Source organism: Eleutherodactylus coqui, chromosome 5 (assembly GCF_035609145.1).
Source record: "Eleutherodactylus coqui strain aEleCoq1 chromosome 5, aEleCoq1.hap1, whole genome shotgun sequence".
In the NCBI taxonomy this organism is placed as follows: domain Eukaryota; kingdom Metazoa; phylum Chordata; class Amphibia; order Anura; family Eleutherodactylidae; genus Eleutherodactylus; species Eleutherodactylus coqui.
In genome coordinates this window covers 13,614,153-13,640,477 of record NC_089841.1, presented here as the reverse complement: position 1 = coordinate 13,640,477, position 26,325 = coordinate 13,614,153, and the positions used below count along the sequence as shown (strand labels likewise).

The 26,325-nt window shown below is 43.9% G+C and overlaps 1 protein-coding gene across 1 annotated transcript in view; it reads left to right on the top strand.

Annotated features, from left to right (window-relative positions):
- LOC136629073 (zinc finger protein 665-like) overlaps positions 1-26,325 on the top strand; it is an 82,054-nt gene that overhangs the window by 11,688 nt on the left and 44,041 nt on the right. Inside the window, exons 2-8 of the mRNA XM_066605196.1 lie at positions 9,867-9,972; positions 15,886-16,029; positions 17,016-17,195; positions 17,278-17,401; positions 17,484-17,548; positions 19,185-19,275; positions 21,637-22,611. Coding sequence (XP_066461293.1) covers positions 15,952-16,029; positions 17,016-17,195; positions 17,278-17,401; positions 17,484-17,548; positions 19,185-19,275; positions 21,637-22,611 — 1,513 coding nt within the window. The 5' untranslated portion in view covers positions 9,867-9,972; positions 15,886-15,951. The remainder of the gene's footprint in view (positions 1-9,866; positions 9,973-15,885; positions 16,030-17,015; positions 17,196-17,277; positions 17,402-17,483; positions 17,549-19,184; positions 19,276-21,636; positions 22,612-26,325) is intronic.

Sequence of the window (26,325 nt, the reverse complement as noted above, 5' to 3'; positions counted from 1 at the left end):
TCTACCTCACCTCTATGCGTATATACTGAGGAGAATCTACCTCACCCCTATGTGTATATACTTAGGAGAATCTACCTCACCTCTCTGTGTGTAGACTGAGAAGAATCTACCTCACCTCTGTGTGTATATATGGAGGAGAATCTACCTCACCTCTATGTGTATATACTGAGAAGAACCTACCTCATCTCTGTGTGTATATACTGAGGAGAATCTACCTTACCTCCGTGTGTATATACTGAGGAGAATCTACCTTACCTCCGTGTGTATATACTGAGGAGAATCTACCTCCCCTCTATGTGTATATACTGAAGAGAATCTACCTCACCTCTATGTGTATATACTGAGGAGAATCTACCTCACCTCTATGTGTATATACTGAGGAGAATCTACCTCACCTCTATGTGTATATACTGAGGAGAATCTACCTCACCTCTATGTGTATATACTGAGGAGAATCTACCTCACCTCTATGTGTATATACTGAGGAGAATCTACCTCACCTCTATGTGTATCTACTGAGGAGAATCTACCTCACCTCTATGTGTATCTACTGAGGAGAATCTACCTCACCTCTATGTGTGCATATACTGAGGAGAATCTACCTCACCTCTATGTGTGCATATACTGAGGAGAATCTACCTCACCTCTATGTGTATATAGTGAGGAAAATCTACCTCACCTCTGTGTGTATATAATGAGGAGAATCTACCTCACCTCTGTGTGTATATAATGAGGAGAATCTACCTCACTTCTATGTGTATATACTGAGGAGAATCTACCTCACCTCTATGTGTATATAGTGAGGAAAATCTACCTCACCTCTATGTGTATATAATGAGGAGAATCTACCTCACCTCTATGTGTATATACTGAGGAGAATCTACCTCACCTCTATGTGTATATAGTGAGGAAAATCTACCTCACCTCTATGTGTATATAATGAGGAGAATCTACCTCACCTCTGTGTGTATATACTGAGGAAAATCTACCTCACTTCTATGTGTATATAATGAGGAGAATCTACCTCACCTTTATGTGTATATACTGAGGAGAATCCACCTCACCTCTCTGTGTATATACCGAGGAGAATCTACCTCCCCTCTATGTGTATATACTGAGGAGAATCTACCTCACCTCTCTGTGTATATACCGAGGAGAATCTACCTCACCTCTCTGTGTGTATACCGAGGAGAATCTACCTTCCCTCTATGTGTATATACCGAGGTGAATCTACCTCCCCTCTATGTGTATATACCGAGGAGAATCTACCTCCCCTCTATGTGTATATACCGAGGAGAATCTACCTCACCTCTATATGTATATACCGAGGAGAATCTACCTCACCTCTATGTGTATATACTAAGAAGAATCTACCTCACCTCTCTGTGTATATACTGAGCAGAATCTACCTCACCTCTATGTGTATATACTGAGGAGAATCTACCTCACCTCTGTGTGTATATACTGAGGAGAATCTACCTCACCTATGTGTGTATATACTGAGGATAATCTACCTCACCTCTATGTGTATAAACCGAGGAAAATCTACGTCACCTCTATGTCTATATACTGAGGAGAATCTACCTCCCCTCTGCGTGTATATACTGAGCAGAATCTACCTCACCTCTCTGTGTATATACTGAGGAGAATCTACCTCACCTCTCTGTGCATATACTGAGGAGAATCTACCTCCCCTCTGCGTGTATATACTGAGCAGAATCTACCTCACCTCTCTGTGTATATACTGAGGAGAATCTACCTCCCCTCTATGTGTATATACTGAGGAGAATCTACCTCACCTCTATGTGTATATACTGAGGAGAATCTACCTCACCTCTATGTGTATATACTGAGGAGAATCTACCTCACCTCTATGTGTATATACTGAGGAGAATCTACCTCACCTCTATGTGTATATACTGAGGAGAATCTACCTCACCTCTATGTGTATATACTGAGGAGAATCTACCTCACCTCTATGTGTATCTACTGAGGAGAATCTACCTCACCTCTATGTGTATCTACTGAGGAGAATCTACCTCACCTCTATGTGTGCATATACTGAGGAGAATCTACCTCACCTCTATGTGTGCATATACTGAGGAGAATCTACCTCACCTCTATGTGTATATAGTGAGGAAAATCTACCTCACCTCTGTGTGTATATAATGAGGAGAATCTACCTCACCTCTGTGTGTATATAATGAGGAGAATCTACCTCACTTCTATGTGTATATACTGAGGAGAATCTACCTCACCTCTATGTGTATATAGTGAGGAAAATCTACCTCACCTCTATGTGTATATAATGAGGAGAATCTACCTCACCTCTATGTGTATATACTGAGGAGAATCTACCTCACCTCTATGTGTATATAGTGAGGAAAATCTACCTCACCTCTATGTGTATATAATGAGGAGAATCTACCTCACCTCTGTGTGTATATACTGAGGAAAATCTACCTCACTTCTATGTGTATATAATGAGGAGAATCTACCTCACCTTTATGTGTATATACTGAGGAGAATCTACCTCACCTCTCTGTGTATATACCGAGGAGAATCTACCTCCCCTCTATGTGTATATACTGAGGAGAATCTACCTCACCTCTCTGTGTATATACCGAGGAGAATCTACCTCACCTCTCTGTGCATATACTGAGGAGAATCTACCTCACCTCTATGTGTATATACTGAGGAGAATCTACCTCACCTCTATGTGTATATACTGAGGAGAATCTACCTCACCTCCATGTGTATATACCGAGGAGAATCTACCTCACCTCTATCTGTATATACCGAGGAAAATCTACGTCACCTCTATGTGTATATACTGAGGAGAATCAACCTCACCTCTATGTCTATATACTGAGGAGAAATTACCTCCCCTCTGTGTTTATATACTGAGCAGAATCTACCTCACCTCTATGTGTAAATATCAAGGTGAATCTACCTCACCTCTATGCGTATATACTGAGGAGAATCTACCTCACCCCTATGTGTATATACTTAGGAGAATCTACCTCACCTCTCTGTGTGTAGACTGAGAAGAATCTACCTCACCTCTGTGTGTATATATGGAGGAGAATCTACCTCACCTCTATGTGTATATACTGAGAAGAACCTACCTCATCTCTGTGTGTATATACTGAGGAGAATCTACCTTACCTCCGTGTGTATATACTGAGGAGAATCTACCTTACCTCCGTGTGTATATACTGAGGAGAATCTACCTCCCCTCTATGTGTATATACTGAAGAGAATCTACCTCACCTCTATGTGTATATACTGAGGAGAATCTACCTCACCTCTATGTGTATATACTGAGGAGAATCTACCTCACCTCTATGTGTATATACTGAGGAGAATCTACCTCACCTCTATGTGTATATACTGAGGAGAATCTACCTCACCTCTATGTGTATATACTGAGGAGAATCTACCTCACCTCTATGTGTATCTACTGAGGAGAATCTACCTCACCTCTATGTGTATCTACTGAGGAGAATCTACCTCACCTCTATGTGTGCATATACTGAGGAGAATCTACCTCACCTCTATGTGTGCATATACTGAGGAGAATCTACCTCACCTCTATGTGTATATAGTGAGGAAAATCTACCTCACCTCTGTGTGTATATAATGAGGAGAATCTACCTCACCTCTGTGTGTATATAATGAGGAGAATCTACCTCACTTCTATGTGTATATACTGAGGAGAATCTACCTCACCTCTATGTGTATATAGTGAGGAAAATCTACCTCACCTCTATGTGTATATAATGAGGAGAATCTACCTCACCTCTATGTGTATATACTGAGGAGAATCTACCTCACCTCTATGTGTATATAGTGAGGAAAATCTACCTCACCTCTATGTGTATATAATGAGGAGAATCTACCTCACCTCTGTGTGTATATACTGAGGAAAATCTACCTCACTTCTATGTGTATATAATGAGGAGAATCTACCTCACCTTTATGTGTATATACTGAGGAGAATCCACCTCACCTCTCTGTGTATATACCGAGGAGAATCTACCTCCCCTCTATGTGTATATACTGAGGAGAATCTACCTCACCTCTCTGTGTATATACCGAGGAGAATCTACCTCACCTCTCTGTGTGTATACCGAGGAGAATCTACCTTCCCTCTATGTGTATATACCGAGGTGAATCTACCTCCCCTCTATGTGTATATACCGAGGAGAATCTACCTCCCCTCTATGTGTATATACCGAGGAGAATCTACCTCACCTCTATATGTATATACCGAGGAGAATCTACCTCACCTCTATGTGTATATACTAAGAAGAATCTACCTCACCTCTCTGTGTATATACTGAGCAGAATCTACCTCACCTCTATGTGTATATACTGAGGAGAATCTACCTCACCTCTGTGTGTATATACTGAGGAGAATCTACCTCACCTATGTGTGTATATACTGAGGATAATCTACCTCACCTCTATGTGTATAAACCGAGGAAAATCTACGTCACCTCTATGTCTATATACTGAGGAGAATCTACCTCCCCTCTGCGTGTATATACTGAGCAGAATCTACCTCACCTCTCTGTGTATATACTGAGGAGAATCTACCTCACCTCTCTGTGCATATACTGAGGAGAATCTACCTCCCCTCTGCGTGTATATACTGAGCAGAATCTACCTCACCTCTCTGTGTATATACTGAGGAGAATCTACCTCCCCTCTATGTGTATATACTGAGGAGAATCTACCTCACCTCTCTGTGTATATACCGAGGAGAATCTACCTCACCTCTCTGTGCATATACTGAGGAGAATCTACCTCACCTCTATGTGTATATACTGAGGAGAATCTACCTCACCTCTATGTGTATATACTGAGGAGAATCTACCTCACCTCCATGTGTATATACCGAGGAGAATCTACCTCACCTCTATCTGTATATACCGAGGAAAATCTACGTCACCTCTATGTGTATATACTGAGGAGAATCAACCTCACCTCTATGTCTATATACTGAGGAGAAATTACCTCCCCTCTGTGTTTATATACTGAGCAGAATCTACCTCACCTCTATGTGTAAATATCAAGGTGAATCTACCTCACCTCTATGCGTATATACTGAGGAGAATCTACCTCACCCCTATGTGTATATACTTAGGAGAATCTACCTCACCTCTCTGTGTGTAGACTGAGAAGAATCTACCTCACCTCTGTGTGTATATATGGAGGAGAATCTACCTCACCTCTATGTGTATATACTGAGAAGAACCTACCTCATCTCTGTGTGTATATACTGAGGAGAATCTACCTTACCTCCGTGTGTATATACTGAGGAGAATCTACCTTACCTCCGTGTGTATATACTGAGGAGAATCTACCTCCCCTCTATGTGTATATACTGAAGAGAATCTACCTCACCTCTATGTGTATATACTGAGGAGAATCTACCTCACCTCTATGTGTATATACTGAGGAGAATCTACCTCACCTCTATGTGTATATACTGAGGAGAATCTACCTCACCTCTATGTGTATATACTGAGGAGAATCTACCTCACCTCTATGTGTATATACTGAGGAGAATCTACCTCACCTCTATGTGTATCTACTGAGGAGAATCTACCTCACCTCTATGTGTATCTACTGAGGAGAATCTACCTCACCTCTATGTGTGCATATACTGAGGAGAATCTACCTCACCTCTATGTGTGCATATACTGAGGAGAATCTACCTCACCTCTATGTGTATATAGTGAGGAAAATCTACCTCACCTCTGTGTGTATATAATGAGGAGAATCTACCTCACCTCTGTGTGTATATAATGAGGAGAATCTACCTCACTTCTATGTGTATATACTGAGGAGAATCTACCTCACCTCTATGTGTATATAGTGAGGAAAATCTACCTCACCTCTATGTGTATATAATGAGGAGAATCTACCTCACCTCTATGTGTATATACTGAGGAGAATCTACCTCACCTCTATGTGTATATAGTGAGGAAAATCTACCTCACCTCTATGTGTATATAATGAGGAGAATCTACCTCACCTCTGTGTGTATATACTGAGGAAAATCTACCTCACTTCTATGTGTATATAATGAGGAGAATCTACCTCACCTTTATGTGTATATACTGAGGAGAATCTACCTCACCTCTCTGTGTATATACCGAGGAGAATCTACCTCCCCTCTATGTGTATATACTGAGGAGAATCTACCTCACCTCTCTGTGTATATACCGAGGAGAATCTACCTCACCTCTCTGTGTGTATACCGAGGAGAATCTACCTTCCCTCTATGTGTATATACCGAGGTGAATCTACCTCCCCTCTATGTGTATATACCGAGGAGAATCTACCTCCCCTCTATGTGTATATACCGAGGAGAATCTACCTCACCTCTATATGTATATACCGAGGAGAATCTACCTCACCTCTATGTGTATATACTAAGAAGAATCTACCTCACCTCTCTGTGTATATACTGAGCAGAATCTACCTCACCTCTATGTGTATATACTGAGGAGAATCTACCTCACCTCTGTGTGTATATACTGAGGAGAATCTACCTCACCTATGTGTGTATATACTGAGGATAATCTACCTCACCTCTATGTGTATATACCGAGGAAAATCTACGTCACCTCTATGTCTATATACTGAGGAGAATCTACCTCCCCTCTGCGTGTATATACTGAGCAGAATCTACCTCACCTCTCTGTGTATATACTGAGGAGAATCTACCTCACCTCTCTGTGCATATACTGAGGAGAATCTACCTCACCTCTATGTGTATATACTGAGGAGAATCTACCTCACCTCTATGTGTATATACTGAGGAGAATCTACCTCACCTCCATGTGTATATACCGAGGAGAATCTACCTCACCTCTATCTGTATATACCGAGGAAAATCTACGTCACCTCTATGTGTATATACTGAGGAGAATCAACCTCACCTCTATGTCTATATACTGAGGAGAATCTACCTCCCCTCTATGTTTATATACTGAGCAGAATCTACCTCACCTCTATGTGTAAATATCAAGGTAAATCTACCTCACCTCTATGTGTATATACTGAGGAGAATCTACCTCACCCCTATGTGTATATACTGATGAGAATCTACCTCACCTCTCCCTGCATATACTTAGGAGAATCTACCTCACCTCTCTGTGTGTAGACTGAGAAGAATCTACCTCACCTCTGTGTATATACTGAGGAGAATCTACCACACCTCTATGTGTATATACTGAGGAGCATTTACCTCACCTCTGTGTATATATACTGAGTAGAATGTAACTCACCTCTATGTGTATATACTGAGGAGAATCTACCTCACCTTTCTGTGTATATACTGAGGAGAATCTACCTCACCTCTGTGTGTATACTGAGGAGAATCTACCTCACTCTGTGTATATACTGAGGAGAATCTACCACACCTCCATGTGTATATACTGAGGAGAATCTACCTCACCTCTATGTGTATATACTGAGGAGAATCTACCTCACCGCTATGTGTATATACTGAGGAGAATCTACCACACCTCCATGTGTATATACTGAGGAGAATCTACCTCACCTCTATGTGTATATACTGAGGAGAATCTACCTCACCGCTATGTGTATATACTGAGGAGAATCTACCTCACCTCTATGTGTTTATACTGAGGAGAATCTACCTCACCTCTGTGTGTATTTCCTGAATAGAATTTACCTCACTTCTCTGTGTCTGTATACTGATGAGAATCTTCCCCACACCTCTATCTGTATACTGAGGAGAATCTACCTCACCTCTGTGCATGTATACTGAGGAGAATCTACCCCACCTCTGTGTGTATATATACTGAGGAGAATCTACCTAACTTCTCTCTGTATATACTGAGGAGCATTTACCTCACCTCTGTGTATATATACTGAGAAGAATCTACCTAACTTCTCTCTGTATATACTGAGGAGCATTTACCTCACCTCTGTGTATATATACTGAGTAGAATTTAACTCACCTCTATGTGTATATACTGAGGAGAATCTACCTCACCTCTACATATATATACTGAGGAGAATTTACTACACCTCTATGTGTATATACTGTGGAGAATCTACATCCCCTCTCTGTGTATATACTGAGAAGAATCTACCTCACCCCTATGTATACATACTGAGGAGAATCTACCTCACCTCTATGTGTCTATACTGAGGAGAATCTACCTCACCTCTATGTGTATATACTGAGGAGAATCTACCTCACCTCAGTATTAGTGATTCTTGACGCCACTGGAAGCTAGGGGTTTGACAGGAGGAACAATCCTCTTACACCTGTTTCTCCCGATTGGCTCAAGGCTGGAAGGTTCTTTATTTTCAGTTTCATCCTGTAGCCTCCTGTCAGCCCCGCAGTTTCCGCACTCTCTGTGTGCTTCACCGCTTGCTGCAGCACAGTGCAGGGATGGCGACGAGCAAGCGGCTCTTGCAACCCTGCACCGCTTCCTCAGTGTCCACCGCTGCCCTGCAGACTCCGCGCCCCCCTCCCTCTCTTCCTCAATGACAGTCAGGACGGCAGCTCACCCACTGCCTAGGACGCTGCACAGTGAAGTGAGGGCGACAGGGAAGCAGCTCTGCCTTCCCTGCCGCTCCCTGACTGTCCGCCGCTGGCCTGCAGTCTCCGCATCCCTCTGGCTCGCTCCCTCAGTGAGAGTCAGGGACGCACTTCTCCACTCCCTGTGTCTTGTCGGCTGCTGCAGAGTGAAGAGGGGCCGACGGGGAAGCCGTCCCTGCCGCTCCCTCTGTGTCTGACGCTGGCCTCTGCCTTCCTCTCCCTCCGTTACTCAGTGTGAGGCAGCGCAGGATTGTTGTGGCGGCCGCCGCTGCTGCTGACGATACCGCCAATGGTCCACCGAAGTCCAGCGCCAATGTTGAGTGCAGGGAGGCCGACGGGGAGGCGGCTCTGTTGCTGCTGCCCCCGCTACTCACTTTGTGTCCCCCACCGTTGGAGAATGTTGAAAGGGAAATCCGCTGTGCTGCCGCTTCCTGACTATCCGGATATGCAGGGCACTCCCAACGCCAGTAGCAAGTGCCAGAACCTGAGCGATGGGAGTGGCAAGGAATGTCAAAAACACTGTATCTTGTCGCCACCCACTCTTCCAGTGGTGTCAAGATACACTAATACCCCTCACCTCTATGTGTATATACTAAGTGAAATCTACCTCACCACTATGTGTATATACTGAGGAGAATCTACCTCACCTCTGTATATTTACTGAGGAGAATCTACCGCACCCCTTTGTCTATATACTGCGAATATGTGCTGACAGGTTGTAAAGTACATAAGGAAGCGGGCATGGACTACAGGTATGGAGCATCCTTTATGGCTAGGAAAGGGCTGCAACCTCGCATCTGTGGTTAAATTTCAATAAAATGGGGTATTATCTTTAAAGGGGTTGTCCCGCGGCAGCAAGTGGGGTTATACACTTCTGTATGGTCATATTAATGCACTTTGTAATATACATCGTGCATTAAATATGAGCCATACAGAAGTTATACACTTACCTCCTCCGGTGCTGGCGTCCCCGTCTCCATGGCGCCGACTAAAGCTGCCTTCTCCTTCCATTAGACGCGCTTGCGCTGTCCGGTCTTCTGCTCTGTTGAATGGGGCCGCTCCGGCGTGCTCGCGCCGCACATGTCTTCTGCGCATGCGCAGACCCGCTCTCCGGCCATACAGAAGTGTATAACCCCACTTGCTGCCGCGGGACAACCCCTTTAAGGGTAAAAAGTGAGGAGAGTGGGCGGGGTGGCACATTCTGCAGACGGACATCTGTGCATGCAGTCTGTGAAGAATCTAACGCTCCTCTATGTGTATATTTTATTCCTAGGTTTCTCTGAAGTAACCATGACGTCATGAAAATATTCAGTGTGAACAACAGATAAACACTGGTACTAAATTAGGTCGGGCGAAGCCGGGTATATCGGCTAGTGCAGGTATATAATCTTCCATCCCCTTATACAATCTGTAATTCTGTAAGCCTAATGTAAAAATAAATCTCGTTTGTATAGCGCCAGCTTATTCCTCGGTGCTTTCAGGCAATTTATTTATTACCCCCCCCCCCAAAAAAAATTGGGGAAAAATACTATATTTGGGCTGCCTGTGACCATCTTCAGTGTACTGCGTGTCTGCTGGGGGTAGTAGTCCTAATTAATACGCAGCTAAGCGTTACAGCAGGCTTGTGCAAAATTGTTTCCTGGCTCTGCTGTGCCCGTTACATCACCGCCGTCATAGCGCCAGAGGGAAACAGTATACATAATATACGCTGCATACAGTATCTGTCTGGTGTTTCAGCTCGCCATTTAAAAAAATTGGAGCAAAATACTTAAGGCCTACCTACTTAAGGAGGAGGATCCTGAAAGGGATCTTCCTAGTGAGGACAGCCATGTGTTGCGTACAGGTACCCTGGCACACATGGCGGACTTTATGTTAGGATGCCTTTCTCGTGACCCTCGCGTTACACGCATTCTGGCCACTACGGATTACTGGGTGTACACACTGCTCGACCCACGGTATAAGGAGAACCTTTCCACTCTCATACCTGAAGAGGAAAGGGGTTCGAGAGTGATGCTATACCACAGGACCCTGGCGGACAAACTGATGGTAAAATTCCCATCCGACAGCGCTAGTGGCAGAAGGCGCAGTTCCGAGGGCCAGGTAGCAGGGGAGGCACGGAGATCAGACAGCATGTACAGCACAGGCAGGGGAACACTCTCCAAGGCCTTTGCCAGCTTTATGGCTCCCCAGCAAGACTGTGTCACCGCTCCCCAGTCAAGGCTGAGTCGGCGGGAGCACTGTAAAAGGATGGTGAGGGAGTACGTAGCCGATCGCACGACCGTCCTCGGTGACGCCTCTGTCCCCTACAACTACTGGGTGTCGAAGCTGGACACGTGGCCTGAGTACTCATTTTACCGACCTCGAGAGGATTAGTCAACCTGAACCATGCAGGATTTGAAGCCTCAACCTTCAGGTCATGAGTGCTTAGTTTCTGCTGCCTTAAACAAAAAAAACACCCAGATCTGCAGCTCATCAGCATCGGAGTAAGGGCATCAGAACTCCAGTTCCCCCTTACCATGGGAGGTCTGGGCGATGTGTCTGCAAAACAAACACTTAGGTTATTCTCATATGGGCGATCGCGATATCGCTGCAAGCAAATAGTCAGAAAAATTACAGTTTTGTTCAGGGGATTTTTGAGCGCCAGCGATGCTTTTTCTTGTGAAAACTCACACATCACTGCCGCCTGCGATTGAATGGGAGTTTCAATGTTTTAATGTTAAAAATGCATTGCATTGCATGAAAATTGCAAGTTCCTGCATTGTGATGCGATGAGAATGAGGCTCCATAGGGAAACAAGGGCTACAAAAAATTGCACAATGCAGAAAGATGGGGCATGCTGCGATTTTTGAAATTTCGCAACATCGCATAAGTAAAAACATTGCAAATAGAAATCAAACCATTGAAAAGCATAGGCTTCATAATTCTGCATTTTTACTCTCGCATTGCAAGAAGATTGCGCAATTTCATCGCCCCTACAATATTGCAGAATATGGTATAAGCGATCAAAGAATAAAGAGTTCAAGTTCTCTCTCTCTATTTCCCCCTCCCCCTCTCTCTCCTCTCAGGCTGCATTCACACAGGGCGGATTTGCCGCGGTTCTGCCGCAGCAGATCCGCCCGCGGCAACACCGCCCGCGGCCGCTAATCTCGGGATTAGCCAGCCATGTGGACGTGGTTTCTCAGAAACCTCGTCCACACGGGACGGCTAATCTGCAGCGGTAAATCCGGCTGAAGCTGCGGCCGCCGCAGCCGCGGTTTCCAAAGATTGAGCATGTCTGTTTACTTTCGTTTTTTTGTTTATTTATGTCACGGCCGCGCTCTCCTCTATGGGAGAGCCGGCCGCAACGGAAAAGCATGCGGCCGGGCCGCTTCAAAGCCGCTGCGGCTTAAACCGCGGCGGTTCTCCCGGCGGACATCTTGCGGTTTTTGCTGCGGCCAAACCGCGAGATTTCCGACGGGAACCCACCCTGTGTGAACCCTACCTCAGAGCTAGCAATCAGAATACATAGTCTGGCTTCTCAATGTATTCTGCTCGCTAGTTCTAAGCAATGATAGTTATATATGGGTGATGGACCACAGCCAGCCATTGACTTCAATGCAGGCTGTGCGCTAAAATACAACAAGCTGCAAATTTTTCTTCCACTCACAGAATATCCAATTCATACCTGTAAGTGTGAGGGAAAATTTGAAAATACGCGCCTTTCAATGCCCGCTTTTTATCACGGATCTTCCGCACAGACAGCGATCACGGAATCTGCATTTCCGTTCATGTGAGACCCTCCCTTTAGCAAAAAAGTTTTCTACTATTGTAAAAAAATATAGGATTCTAAAGCTTCAACCCCCCCCCCTTCCCTTTTCCCGTATTTAAAATAAAAAATCTAAACAAAAAAAACATAAAACATATTAGATACCACCATCCATAAAAGTCCAATCTATGAAAGTAACACATTATTTATCCGGCATAGTTAACGTTGTCAGAAAAAAAAATTGCCAAAATTGCACTTTTTTGGTCTTCCTGTCTTCATAAAAAAAATGGCATCAAAGAAGTCTTCAAAATGGTACCAATAGAAATAACAATTCGTTACATTAAAATGAGCCGTTGCTCACCTCATTGGCGGAAAGATTAACATGTCAGAAGATGGAAACCACTAGAGATGAGCTAGCACTCTCGGATACAGCAGTTACTCGAGCGAGCATCACTCTTCTCGAGTAACTGCTTACTGGTCTGAGCATGCTCGGGGGGGGGGGGGGGGTAGCCACGGGGGTTAGCAGGGGGGAGAATAAGAGAGATCGGATTGGATACGTCTGACGTCAAGACCGCCACCACTATCCCAGGCGGTAGGATCCCCTCAGAATGGGAATCTTCTGGCTCAGGGGCTCCAAAACTGGGGGATAAGGCATCAGCTCTAACATACTTAGAACCTGGAATGTATGTCGCACGTTTGGCAGACTCTAAATATATCACATTTTTATGATCAGTAAATACTGTAGCTTGATGCTTACCCCCTCCAGAAAATGTCTCAACTCCTCAAACGCCCATTTGATAGCCAATAATTCTCTATTGCCAATATCGTAGTTTCTTCTGAACTTCATGGAAAATAAGTCACATGGTTGCAACTTGGCCAGGGAGGCGGAACCCTGCGACAAAACCGCCCCCACACCATGTTCAGACGCATCTACCTCCACCACAAAGGGCAAGTTAAGATCGGGTTGTACCAGTACAGGAGCTGACGAGAATGCCTTCTTCAAACTTATAAAAGCCTCAATCGCCTCAGGTGACCAGTTAACCAAATCAGCGCCCTTCTTGGTTATGTCCATCAACAGTTTGGCGACTACAGAAAAGTTCCTGATAAACTTAGGCGCTTTCATGGTTTCGCAAATTTTTATCTTAAGTGCCTTTAAGACTGGTTGACTGGCACCATTCGGTTATGGCACGAACCTTATCAGAATCCATATGTATAGCGGAAGGAGTTATCACATAGCCCAAAAACAACACCTTCTGCACCCCGAACTGACATTTCTCCAATTTGGCAAACCATTTATTGTCTCGTAGGCGCTAAAGCACAACATGTAAATGACTCACATGAGATTCCCAATCAGGAGAGAGATATTTTGAAAAATGGCATTCATGAAGCCCTGAAAAACGGCCAGAGCATTGCATATTCTAAACAGTATTACTAAAAATTCAAAATGTCCGAACGGGTTATTAAATGCAGTCTTCCATTCATCCCCTTCACGAATTCTACTCAGGTTGTAGGCTCCCCTGAGATCGAGCTTGGAAAACCAGCAAGCCCCCACAACCTGATTGAGTAAATCGGGGATCAATGGCAGCGAGTATTGATTTTTTACAGTAATCATATTTAACGCTCAATAATCAATGCAAGGCCAGAGACTGCCATCCTTCTCCATGAAGAACAGACTGGCCCCAGCAGAGGACTCAGAATGACGTATATGGCCCTGGGCCAAACTCTCGGTTACATACTCCTTCAAAGTCTCATGCTCTGGCACTGTAACATTGTAAATACCCCCCTTAGGGATCTTACTTCCAGGGAGGAGATCAATCTTGCAATCCCACTCCCTGTGAGGGGGTAAGGCTTCCGAAAGCTGTTTGGAAAATACATCTGCAAATTCTTCTAAATAATTAGGCAGGCCGGCCACCTCACAACCAGAGGAATGCAACTGGACAGTTGTCAAATGGTCCTTGCATCCCATACCCCACTGTATGAACTTGGAAGTGGCCCAATCAATAACAGGGTTATGTAGTTGCAACCACGCTAACCCCAACACGACATCAACCGATAGGCCTTCCATCACCAAAAAATTACAGATCTCTGAATATAAAACTCCCACCGAAAACCTGAGTTCCAGTGTAACCTTCTTTATCAACCCTGCCGCCAGCGGGGTGGCATCAATTTCAGAGACCTGTAAATTGGAATTTAAATCTCACAACTCTGACGCTATAGACAAACTCGAAATTCACTAAATTAACTGCCACCCCCGAGTCGACAAAGCGTGACCAGAAATGAGGCAGGAACCTAACAGAATGGAACTGGGGAGCTGCTCTTTACAGGCCGCGGTGAGGTTCTCTGTTCTGGTGACCCTTCTAGCCCTCAGGCGCCGGTCAGCCCGTAAAGCTAACGACATTGCCGTCTCTAACGTCTTAGTCTCCGGGTGAACCAACAGCAAGTCTTTCACTGACCCAGAGAGTCCAGTCAGAAAGAGTTGCTTTAAGGCCCGATCGTTACACCCTGAGTCTACACAAAACTGTCGGAATTGTGAACAAAACCGCCTGGCCGTCCTCTTACCCTGACGCAGGCTCAATAATTTAGAAACCGCATAACCTGCACGATCAGGCTCATCGTATATCTGACCTAAGGTGGAGAAAAAGGCATCCACCGACTGACGAGAAGGGAAATCTGATGGTAATGAAAAAGCTCAATTCTGTGGGTCCCCTCTTAGTCTGGAAATCACAATTCCAACCCTCTGATGTTCTGACCCAGAGGAATGTGGGCACAAACTAAAATATAGTTTACAACCATCACGGAACGCAAACAATGCCTTACGGTCACCGGAAAAAAGTCAAGTAAAGTCGCCTTAGGTGCACAAATGGGTATGGGCCCTTGTGATACCATTTCTGAAGACCCCGCGACCGTCTGTTCCTGGTGCAGGAGACGAGCCGACAAGTCCTGTACCACCTCAGTCAAATTCTGGACCTGATTTATGACTGCTGTAACAGCCTCCATAATGGGCAGATACTCGGGGTTCACCTTTAGCCCCGGATCTTTGTATGGCCAGTGTTTCTGTCAGGGTCGGTTAGGAATGAAAAACTGGAAGTCCCTAACAACCAACCCTCTCCCATGTCCAACCAACTGGGCGGCGGTCCCTACTCTGCACTGATGAGGACCCCAGGACAAGGACAATAGAGACCAACTAACCAGAGAGACAAATGTATCAATAACAGCGGACTAGAGCACCTAATAACCAACAAAGAACAGACTGTAATCCAAGTCAGACAAAACCGGGTCAGCAGAATGGGAGAGAAACCTGAGCAGGTGTTAGCTGGAGAACAAGCAAACACTGGCAGGAAATGACAGTGTCTGTGGAGCTAAATGCCAAAAGCTCTGCCTAGGTCGGGGCGGGACTTGGTGACACGCTGTAGTCAGGGCATCACAAACCTCTATCAGGTTCCTGTAATATCTTTTTAAATGTTCCCTCTTATTCTCTCTAGTAATTGTATTGTTTTCCATAGCATTCTGTGTGGTTTTTATATTGTCTCATTTTCTTTCCATTCAGTTCCTACAATACTGGATCCTAGGATATCTTCTAGACAAGAGAATTATCCTTGATGACCCATAAAGGATGGAGAAGGACAGGAACAAGATGGCGAAGAGTATATTAAATCTTACCCTAGAGATACTCTTACAGCTTACTGGAGAGGTGAGAAATTCTGATGATGTCACATTACATCATTCTTATCTATGGTAACAACAGATGATGTCACTGGAGAGGAGAGAGATTCTGATGATGTCACATTACATCATTCTTATCTATGGTAATAACTAGAGATGAGCGAACACGTTCGGCTCCGCCCCTTTTTCGCCCGAACACCGAACTTTGCGAACACTTCAGTGTTCGGGCGAAAAAGTTCGGGGGCCGCCGTGGCAGCGCGGGGGGGTGCGGCGGGGAGTGGGGGGGAGAGGGAGAGAGAGAGGGCTCCCCCCTGTTCCCCGCTACTGCCGCCCGCGCCGCCGCGCATCTCCCCGCCCCCCGGCGGCACCCGGACACTTACGCGCGAACACTGCAGTGTTCGGCAAAGCCGGTGTCCGGGTGCGGATGTGTCCGTAACGGACACGTTCGCTCATCCCTAGTAATAACAGATGATGTCACTGAAGAGGAGGTAGATTCTGGAAATCACTGTAGTGATATTTATTATAGGGAATCTGTCATTAATATTTTATCATAAACTAATCCTAGCCATAGGTTGGTAATATGACTAACTTTAACCATCTTCTCACCACTCACTCTGTACACAAATTACCCACAAGCAGTCCAATGATCAATCTGCTACTTTGGACAGATCTGGTCTTGCCCCCATTCATTGCACTGAAATCTCACCCTTTACATGATTATTGACGTCCCCAGCTTGGTTGGGGGGCATTGTGCATTCTATAAGCAGTATGTGCCTTACTCTCCAGACCAGGAGTGTGTGCATGATGTTAATTATCAAGGAAGGGACAGAGGTCAGCCAGTCCGGGGAGGTAAAATGTACGCAGCACATGCCGATGGAAAACAGAATTCTGGGGAAATGTTACTCTGTGAGGAAAACGAGTGATAAATACACTTATATCCCCATGGATGGCTTGGATTAGTAAATAGAGTAAAATATTGGTGACAGATTCTCTTTAATGTCTCCCCATATACAGGATTACACAGTAGTGAAGAAGACTTCTAGTGATGGCTGTCGGGCCCCTGTGTGTGATGGATGGGGAAGACCCCTGAGCCCAATCACGGGGCCCCAACCTCAACCCCTGATACATGAGGACATCAATGTACAGAAGATTCTAGAACTCACCAACAAGATGATTGAGCTGCTGACTGGAGAGGTGACGCTGCAGGGAATGCTGGGACATTATACAGTAACAGCACTGGAGGCTTCTGGGTGATGACTGTATATTGTGTTGTCAGGTTCTTATAAGGTGTCAGGATGTCGCTGTCTATTTCTCCATGGAGGAGTGGGAGTATTTAGAAGGACACAAGGATCTGTACAAGGACGTCATGATGGAGACCCGCCAGCCGCTCCCATCACCAGGTAATGGACAGGACTAAATCCACGGGGACTTTATTATCTGTATATAAAGAATGACTTCAGTGTCCGTCTGTGTTTCCTGCAGTTCCATCCAGTAAGAGAAGAACCCCAGAGAGATGTCCCCATCCTCTTCTTCCACAGGACCATCAGGTAGATGGAGATGTCCCTCTGATCTGTAGAAGGCTGTGAAGCTCTTGTCTTCAGTCTTATCAGATGTCTTCTCCTTGTGTGATGAGGCCGGTGGAGATGGCAGGATTACCGCTGACCAGAGACATTACATCTTGTCTGGATCTTCTCCCAGTGTTCTGGTGGTGGAGACTGCTGGTGGGAATAAGGAGCCAACAGGTTGGATTTATATGTATCTGCTCCTTTATTTCCCTGAGACAAGCAGCGGATGTGTCTGGTAGACGCTGATCTCCTCAACTGAGACAATGTGAAGGATATCTAGCCATGTAGAACTTACACGTGTACATGTATGGTGGATATACCACCTCTGCAACATTTTGCCTGTGCAACTACAAGTAGGGTTGCCACCTTTGTCACGTAAAAATACTGGCCATGGTAAAAAAGGGGGCGTAGCTTATCACAGCATTTTTTTCCCTCTTTTATCTCTTGGATCCCGTCCAGCGGCTGTGCGGGATCCAGGCCAGTGTGTTCTCACAAGTAGGTGACGTTTAGTGTGATTCACACATCATCTACTCGCTGCCGACGCTCGCATCGCATACAATCTGCACATATATAATTATATACATGACATACCCAGGTTACCCCAGCATGGTCCATATCACTATATACAGAAATACCTCCCCTGTGTATAGTGATGCTGATGTAGCCTGAATTTGTCCTGTATGTAATTATATGTACAGCTAGTATAACGTATACCACCTAAACATACAAGATTACATGAAGTACATGGTACATACCAGCGCTAGAGGGCAGGGCAGGCTCTGAAAATACCAGCCTGAAATAGGGACGGTAAAAAAAAATGCTGGCACCGGCCTGACAGGAAAAATACCGTCTGGGTGGTAACCCTATACCAAAAGAGCCCAAACTTTCCAGACCCTCACTCCTGAATCTCCAGCAGTACAATCAGAACTATTTCAGAGGAGAAGGAGTGAGGTTATGCCATGTACAATGATAACAAAGCATCAGAATAAGGCAAGAAGATAGTTGTGATGCTGCTATTAAAGGCTCAGCAGAAAGAGCGGTAGAATACAGAGGCTACACAGGGCACTATTACTTTGTGAGGGGCAGAAAGTGGGTGCTATTACTTTGTGGGCTGCACTGAGGGAGGATGTAAAGTCTGCAGAGACAATTCATGGCTAAAAGAGATCTTCATGGTAGTCTGGGCCCGGATAAGACAAACAAAAAAGACTGTATTCAGAGAAGATGGAATCACTGGAGGTAACTGCACTGTAAGTACTTTTCTCTATGTAGAACTAGTATCTGACTATCATCTGGTGACTTGGTTATTTAGCAGTACACTAGAGCCAAGCTGCTATATCTAGCAACTAAAGCCCTCCTGACCTATAAATTGTCTTACAGTTTGTCTGTTTGTGGGGGGCAGGTGTCCCTCTGCATGTCCATGAGGTTCATTGAGCCATCGTCTAATATCTATGTCCAGCTTCTAGACCTGCAGCTATGTGGCTCAGATGACTACTCCTGTCAGGCCATTTATGGTCATCATGATGATTAATGATCTTTTCTCGTCAAATAAAACCTTCCACACGACTTCTCCAACCATCTGCTGACTTCTACAATATTTGTCTCACAACTTTTGTATCAGGATGAAGATCTGACCAATATTAATACTACAGAAATAAATGTGAGGGGTGATCAGCCGTGTGAAGAGGAGATTCCTACAGGTAACCGCCCAGGTGAGTAGTAACCACTAAATACAGCAGAGAAGAGTCCCAGATTCTCCTCGGTCACCGGCTGCAGATAGTTATGTAGATTTATAAGCTCTGGGATCTGTCAGTTTCTGTTGTATATTTTCATACTTAGCCAAATTAAAAATCAATGAAAACCTGATACAATTGCAGGGGATAACACATGATAAGACATGGACCGATACAGAATACATAAAATCACAGAGGTGAGGAAAAAGAAAAAACACATATTCACTGAAAAAGCCAAAAATACAATACCTGAAGGTCTGCAAAGCAGACACGGTCGCCATAGGCACGATCGCCATAAGGCAGGCACAATCGCCGTAGGGCAGGCGCAATGGCCTTAAGCCCTGAAGATATGTAGTCAGCCAGACAATAATGTGTGGAGGAGCAGCTTGTTCCTGGCAGGCTAATATGCAGTCACCCACTCAACCCAGCCCAGAATGGGGAGGAGTGACTGCATATACTAATAGCCTGCACATGTGAACGATACCAAAGATGTCAGCCATAGATGGGTGGTGACCCACCATACAGGATATCAACCCTGGCTGATATGACAGCGGGTTGCCCTGTATCTCCAAGGTGGGCCACACTGGCTGACATCTTGGGCTCCCCCACCAACTAGCAAACTACATACAAAGATACTAATGCATACTAATAAAATGCGGGTGTTGGTACTGCATTTTGGCCAAAACGCATAGGCTGACGGACCGCGTCGAGGTCACACCGCTTCCATCAGTACCTACGCTAACTCACTATAAATTACATAAAATCACAGAGGTGAGGAAAAAGAAAAAAACACATATTCACTGAAAAAGCCAAAAATACAATACCTGAAGGTCTGCAAATGCAGGCTATTAGTATATGCAGTCACTCCTCCCCATTCTGGACTGGGTTGAGTGGGTGACTGCATATTAGCCTGCCAGGAACAAGCTGCTCCTCCACACATTATTGTCTGGCTGACTACATATCTTCAGGGCTTAAGGCCATTGCGCCTGCCCTACGGCGATTGTGCCGGTGGCGATTGTGCCTGCCTTATGGCGATCGTGCCTATGGCGACCGTGTCTGCTTTGCAGACCTTCAGGTATTGTATTTTTGGCTTTTTCAGTGAATATAGATACAGAATACAGAATTTAGACACACTTATAACAAAATGCGTATGGTGAAGTCATAGTCCCAGATAACAGAACATGGATAAATAAGCTTGGATAACAAAATGCAGAATGCGGAGATAGAGCAACAAGGGGATGCACTCGGGACGGGGATCCACAAAGAGGAGCCATCTTGTGACCAAATGAGGATTGAAGATTAAGGCCAAACATAGAACGCAGAAACATAGGCCCAGGTAACAGACTGCTGAATGCAGAGATGTAGGCCCAGGTAACGGAATCCAGAACATGGATGTTATGTTTGCCTTGAATGCAAAACGCACCACGTCTAGGACGAACGTGTTGTGGCAAAATGCCACTAGAGGGAAAGGATGGTGTAACCAGCTAATGACGTCATATGACGGAGGAATAAAATAACAGAGCCCATAATAACAGAGTATGGTTTCAGCAAAATATTCCTACTTGACCAGAATCAGGCAGCTTTATTTACAGCCCCCACACATTGGGGTGTCACAATCTCATTGGACAGTTTTCAATCCAACATTGATTTGTCACTTTAGACATTAAATTGCACTGATTGGATGAATTCTAACTTTCTTGACAGAGTTCCAAGTGGCACAGTAAATGTTCTTAAAGTTCTTATCTTTTCTCAACATATATGTCCCTTCACATAGCTAAAACCGCATGGTCACATGGTTTATCTAGTACATTCCATGGCTCTAGTTGTCCTAAAGAAATCAGCGGCCTTTCACCTAGATTCCAACTTTGTGGCGTAGTATTTAATTCAAACATTACATAGATATATATTACTCAGTCCATAATTTTCCATAATCAAATGGCGTCCTTCAGAAACGCGAGACTGTGTTTGCAATCAAAACAAAAGTGAAGGGATAACCTCACCCTGACTTCTAGAAATAGCACTGCCAGAAAGTGAGGTAATCGCCTTAAAAAAGGCGGCCTCACGTCCCGTGCCTCGGCCACTAACTCTTACACCTAGCAGAAAGAAAATGCAAACCGACAACCAAAGCACCACTGCATTAAGGCAGAAATAAACAGCAAGAATATTACTCAGCTTTAGCAGCAAAACTCCAAAGAGCATAACCTCACTCCAACAGAGCTGATACAATCATCATAAATTTAACTTATGACTTAAATAATGACCAATGCAATGTCACTGTACAAACAGGGCTTCAGAAACATTATCAAACAACAACAGTAAAATGAGTTTTATTCTTGGCAGATGACAGTATCGGGAGCTCTGAGGGATGTCTGATATCTGCTGACTGTAAAGCAGAAGATTGTGGTATCACACAAGATACAGATGAAGAACCTGCCATTATCTCAGATGTCTCCTCAGCCCTTCACAGCAAAGATCCGTCATCTGATCCTCTTATACAGGGCCCATCTTCTGATTCATCACAGACTGAGAAGCAAAAGAAAAGTCACAGAAGGGGAGAACATCAGAGAACTCATACAGGGGAAAAGTCATATTCATGTTCAGAATGTGGGAAATGTTTTACTCAGAAATCAAATCTTGTTAGACATCAGAGAACTCACACAAAAGGGAAATCGTATTCATGTCCAGAATGTGGGAAATGTTTTTTAAGTAAATCAGATCTATCTAACCATCAGAAAATTCACAAAGGGGAGAAGCCATTTTCATGTTCAGAGTGTGGGAAATGCTTTTTAAGTAAATCGCATCTATCTAGCCATCAGAGAATTCACACAGGGGAGAAGCCATATTCATGTTCAGAGTGTGGGAAATGTTTTACTCAGAAACGAAGTCTTGTTGTACATCAACGTCGTCACACAGAGACAGAGCCATATTCATGTTCAGAATGTGGGGAACGTTTTTGTGTGAAATCACATCTTGTCATACATCAGAGATTTCACACAGGGGAGAAACCATTTTCATGTTTAGAATGTGGGAGCCGTTTTACTGTGAAATCACATCTTGTCATACATCAGAGAATTCACACAGGGGAGAAGCCGTTTTCATGTTCAGAATGTGAGAAAGGTTTTAGAGTGAAATCAGATCTTGTTTCACATCAGAGAACCCACACAGGAGAGAAGCCATTTCTATGTTTAAAATGTGGGAGATGTTTTAGAATGAAAGCAGATCTAGCTATTCATCACAGAACTCACACAGGAGAGAAGCCATTTTCATGTTCAGTATGTGGGAAAAGTTATTCTCAGAAATCAACTCTTGTTAAGCATCAGAAAATTCATACAGTCTAAGTGTTTTAAAAGAGTATTCAGTTTAGGTGAAGTTATTCCCTATCTGTGGGATAGGGAATAACTAACTGTTGGTGAGGATCCTTCAACTGAGATCCCAACGATCTTAAGAATGGGGAATCTCATTTGCCCCACTTCCATTCACTTATAGCTGCACATGCTATAAAGCTGCATTACAATAGGGCTATTGCTAAGCTCTTTCAATCATAAAATGTATGCTGTAACTGAACATCATAGAAGTCAGACAATGGAGATTTCATATTCAGAATGTGGGATATGCTTTATTCAGAAATCACACCTAGTTGAACGTCATAGAAGTCACACGGGAAAGAGAGTACTTTAAATGTGCAGAAAGTGAGAAATGTTCTTCTAGTAAATCAGATCTTGTTAGACATAATGAATTCACACAGGAGGCAACCCATTTTCATCTTGAGGTTGTATACACATGCGAGTTGTGCCTGAGATTCTCGGGTGTAACTGACAGCAGACGGACACCCTGCCCTGTGCTATCTGACAGGCAGGACACCACACATTTACATGTACTACTCTCAGCCAAGATTTGGAAAAGAATACAGCATACAACGACTTTTTAAAGTCCGACTAGTGGTACTGTGAATGAAGTCATTCAACGGTTTCTGTTCCTACACAAATTCCTTCCATCTTGGACAGAACTCACACAGGTATATTGCCGTGAGAATACAGGCTCACATCGTAGGAATGTTTTTCTCAGAGATCAATTCTTAGGCATGGCAGGACTCACACGGGAAAGTATTTTCTGTTTTTTTTTTTACAAACTTGTTTTATTAACAGAAAGTACATGTTTACAATAGAAGTTACCATCAAAGTAAAGTGAGATGTCACGGAAGAGAAAGGGAAGCAATTCAGAGCACTAAATGTATAGAATTACCAATAAACGTCTGTAATCCAGAAAACAGCTAGAATCCAGATAACACATCTATCATTACGGATGAAGACAACATAAAGGGTCTTAATCAAATATACAAACTCTTATTATTCCGGCAAGATACAATAAAGTGACCAACAGCATTCACATGTAACATGAAAAAGAGCGCTACTGGTCAGATGAGAGGGGATTATATAGCATCAGGCTGAGCAATTGTTCATATATCACAGAATCCAAGAAATTACACCCACTTGGAAGGAAGATATTTAGTCGTATAGCAAAGATTATTCATGAATCACAGAAATCACTGCTTTACATTATCAACGTGTAACATATTTTTTACTCAATAATTAAAAATATCCAGAAGAGAGCAAAGAAAATGTAGAAACAGAAAGATGTAAAAAGAGGAAGTAAGGCCTGTCGTGGATTTCCTTTTGCGTCCAACGACTTACTCAATTAGGAATGTTTACACCCTTCCAGATTAATTATGAATTGATTATGTGCATAAGAAGATTTCACACTGACACAGGTTCAGCATGTATAAGCTTCCTCAATTCTGCTTTATTGTTGGCCGCGCAGCCTCTTTTAAAGAGTTTAACATATCTGCCCATCTGGGCAGGTCAAAGATTGCATAGATACAACGTATTGTTTAATTATTGGATAAGCATCTTGAAATTCTTCCATCCTCCGGTCATCTGCCATTGGCCATCATGTGGTAGCAGGGCGAGATGAGTGGATTGTCTTGGACCCACGTGTGGTTCCTCCGATATGATTGGAGGTTACAGCTTGAACTATTAATTGCATAAATTTCCCGTGTTATTTGCATAAGTTTCCAGTAAAACTGCTTGGGTTATTATTGCGGTAGCTGCTTCAGACTGCGGTTATTTATGTCTGATTTTACTTCTTCTAGAGTTACTAACTGCTAGCTTTGTTTACAGAGTTTAGTAAGCAGAAAGTTTCATGATATGCGGAAGTAGATATATTGGATACATGAAAGAATATATATCTATATTCGTAGGAAAACAGACAACAATGGAAAAGTACTGTCATTTGGTATACAGAATGCTGTATAAAACAGGTCCACTGTCCACTACACATGTCCACTATCCAAAATATAGATATATAATGGATTTCCACTATAAACCCCCCTTGAAACTATCTGTTTCACTAAACTCGCTACACTAAGTGTTCCTACACTACCACATATCATTCTCAACTATTGACCCTCCTCGGCGTCCCAGATCGTGATAGGCACACAGTGGAGCAGGTAGTCATCGGGGTGGAATACACTGTACACAACAACAAATAGAAATTAGGATAACTATAGAGGTGACAAATATAATTAATAACTTCTTTATCAGAATAAACTCTAGTGTAGAATGTTCTGAAAACTCAGTAGAGTGGCGGTCTTTCACAACTGTTGCTTAGGCTGTAAATGCCCCTCCGATACCTAGGTGTGGGCTCATGGCAATCGGGTCTTTGGTACATAAAGATACTTAGCCGGGACAGTGCGCACGGCCCTCCTGGAATATAGGTGGGGATATTTGTGTAGGAAAGATTACCACAGGACCAGACCCATTCTGCTTTAACTTAATCTCTGGCTTTTTATTCATCTGGTACCCTCATAGGTACCCTTACGGCATCTCTGTACATGTGGAGGTCTAGGCTACCACCTGGGATCTCGAGGCATTAGGTTAGGAGAGGTGCGGCTTTTACTATTTCAGGTAAACACTGCATAACTTGTGTAGAACCCGCCTTCTTGACGCTACCTCGATTCATCCACAAAGAGTGCAAAATTAGTGCTATCTAATGACTGATCAACATGACTGAACCTCTGTCTCATTAGTAAATGCATAATCATATCTATCAGTCTGGAAGGAAAACTACGAGGTGATTATTCCCACTTCCCTTTTCCAGAGGCGGCAAGGTAGCGGGATCGGGGGCGTTGTAACGCCGGCATGTTGCGTGGCATGAGCAGAGTGCACTGCAGATAAAATAAGGCAAAATCTTAGCGAAAACCTATCACAGTGTTCTAAATACACAATGTTTTAAAACTTATTTTTTATTTTTTTTCTTCTCCTGTTAGGTATGTACCTTACTGAGGAAATAGGCTAATAAAAGGCACTTAGTCCGTTTTCTCTATTGCCTTGTATCTTAGATTTTAGGGCACTGTTCATCTTTCCTACTTTCCCAGACTAGAACGGAAAAGATAATCAGTTCACATACAACAGCGTTGCCCATCTGAGCCAGGATCCTTTGCCACCCGCTCATCCATGGCGAGTACTGGTCCCAAAGGTTAGCTCTTTTTAGTTAGTGCGGTCAGCTTCTTAATGGCAACTGCGCCTTTACCCGTGGGTCACGTGTTGTCTGGGATGTAGGTACAGTTTCCCCTATCATCTTACAGACACTCCCCTTTTTAGCTAAAATCGTACCTAAGGTCATTCTATTTTGAAAAGTCATAGTCGAGGTAGGTCCTATTGGTCGACTAGTCCCTGTAAGGCATCTCTAGTATAGTTTATAAACCGCTGCTAATTATAATAAACATAATTAATCCAGTCAACATTTTATTTACCATAATGATCAGGAAAAATGGACTCGAATCTAGCTTTAACGTGGTCTCTAATTTTTAAGAACTCGTCAGGTACCCACCTTGGCTGTCCTATGACGTCAATGTACACGTGTAGGTCAAAACTACCACCAGGAGCCTCTCTTCTCACTCTAGTGTACTGTTACAATACTAGTAGTGTGCACAGGTACGCACGGCGTGGGACTCCCTGACCTTCACCCACA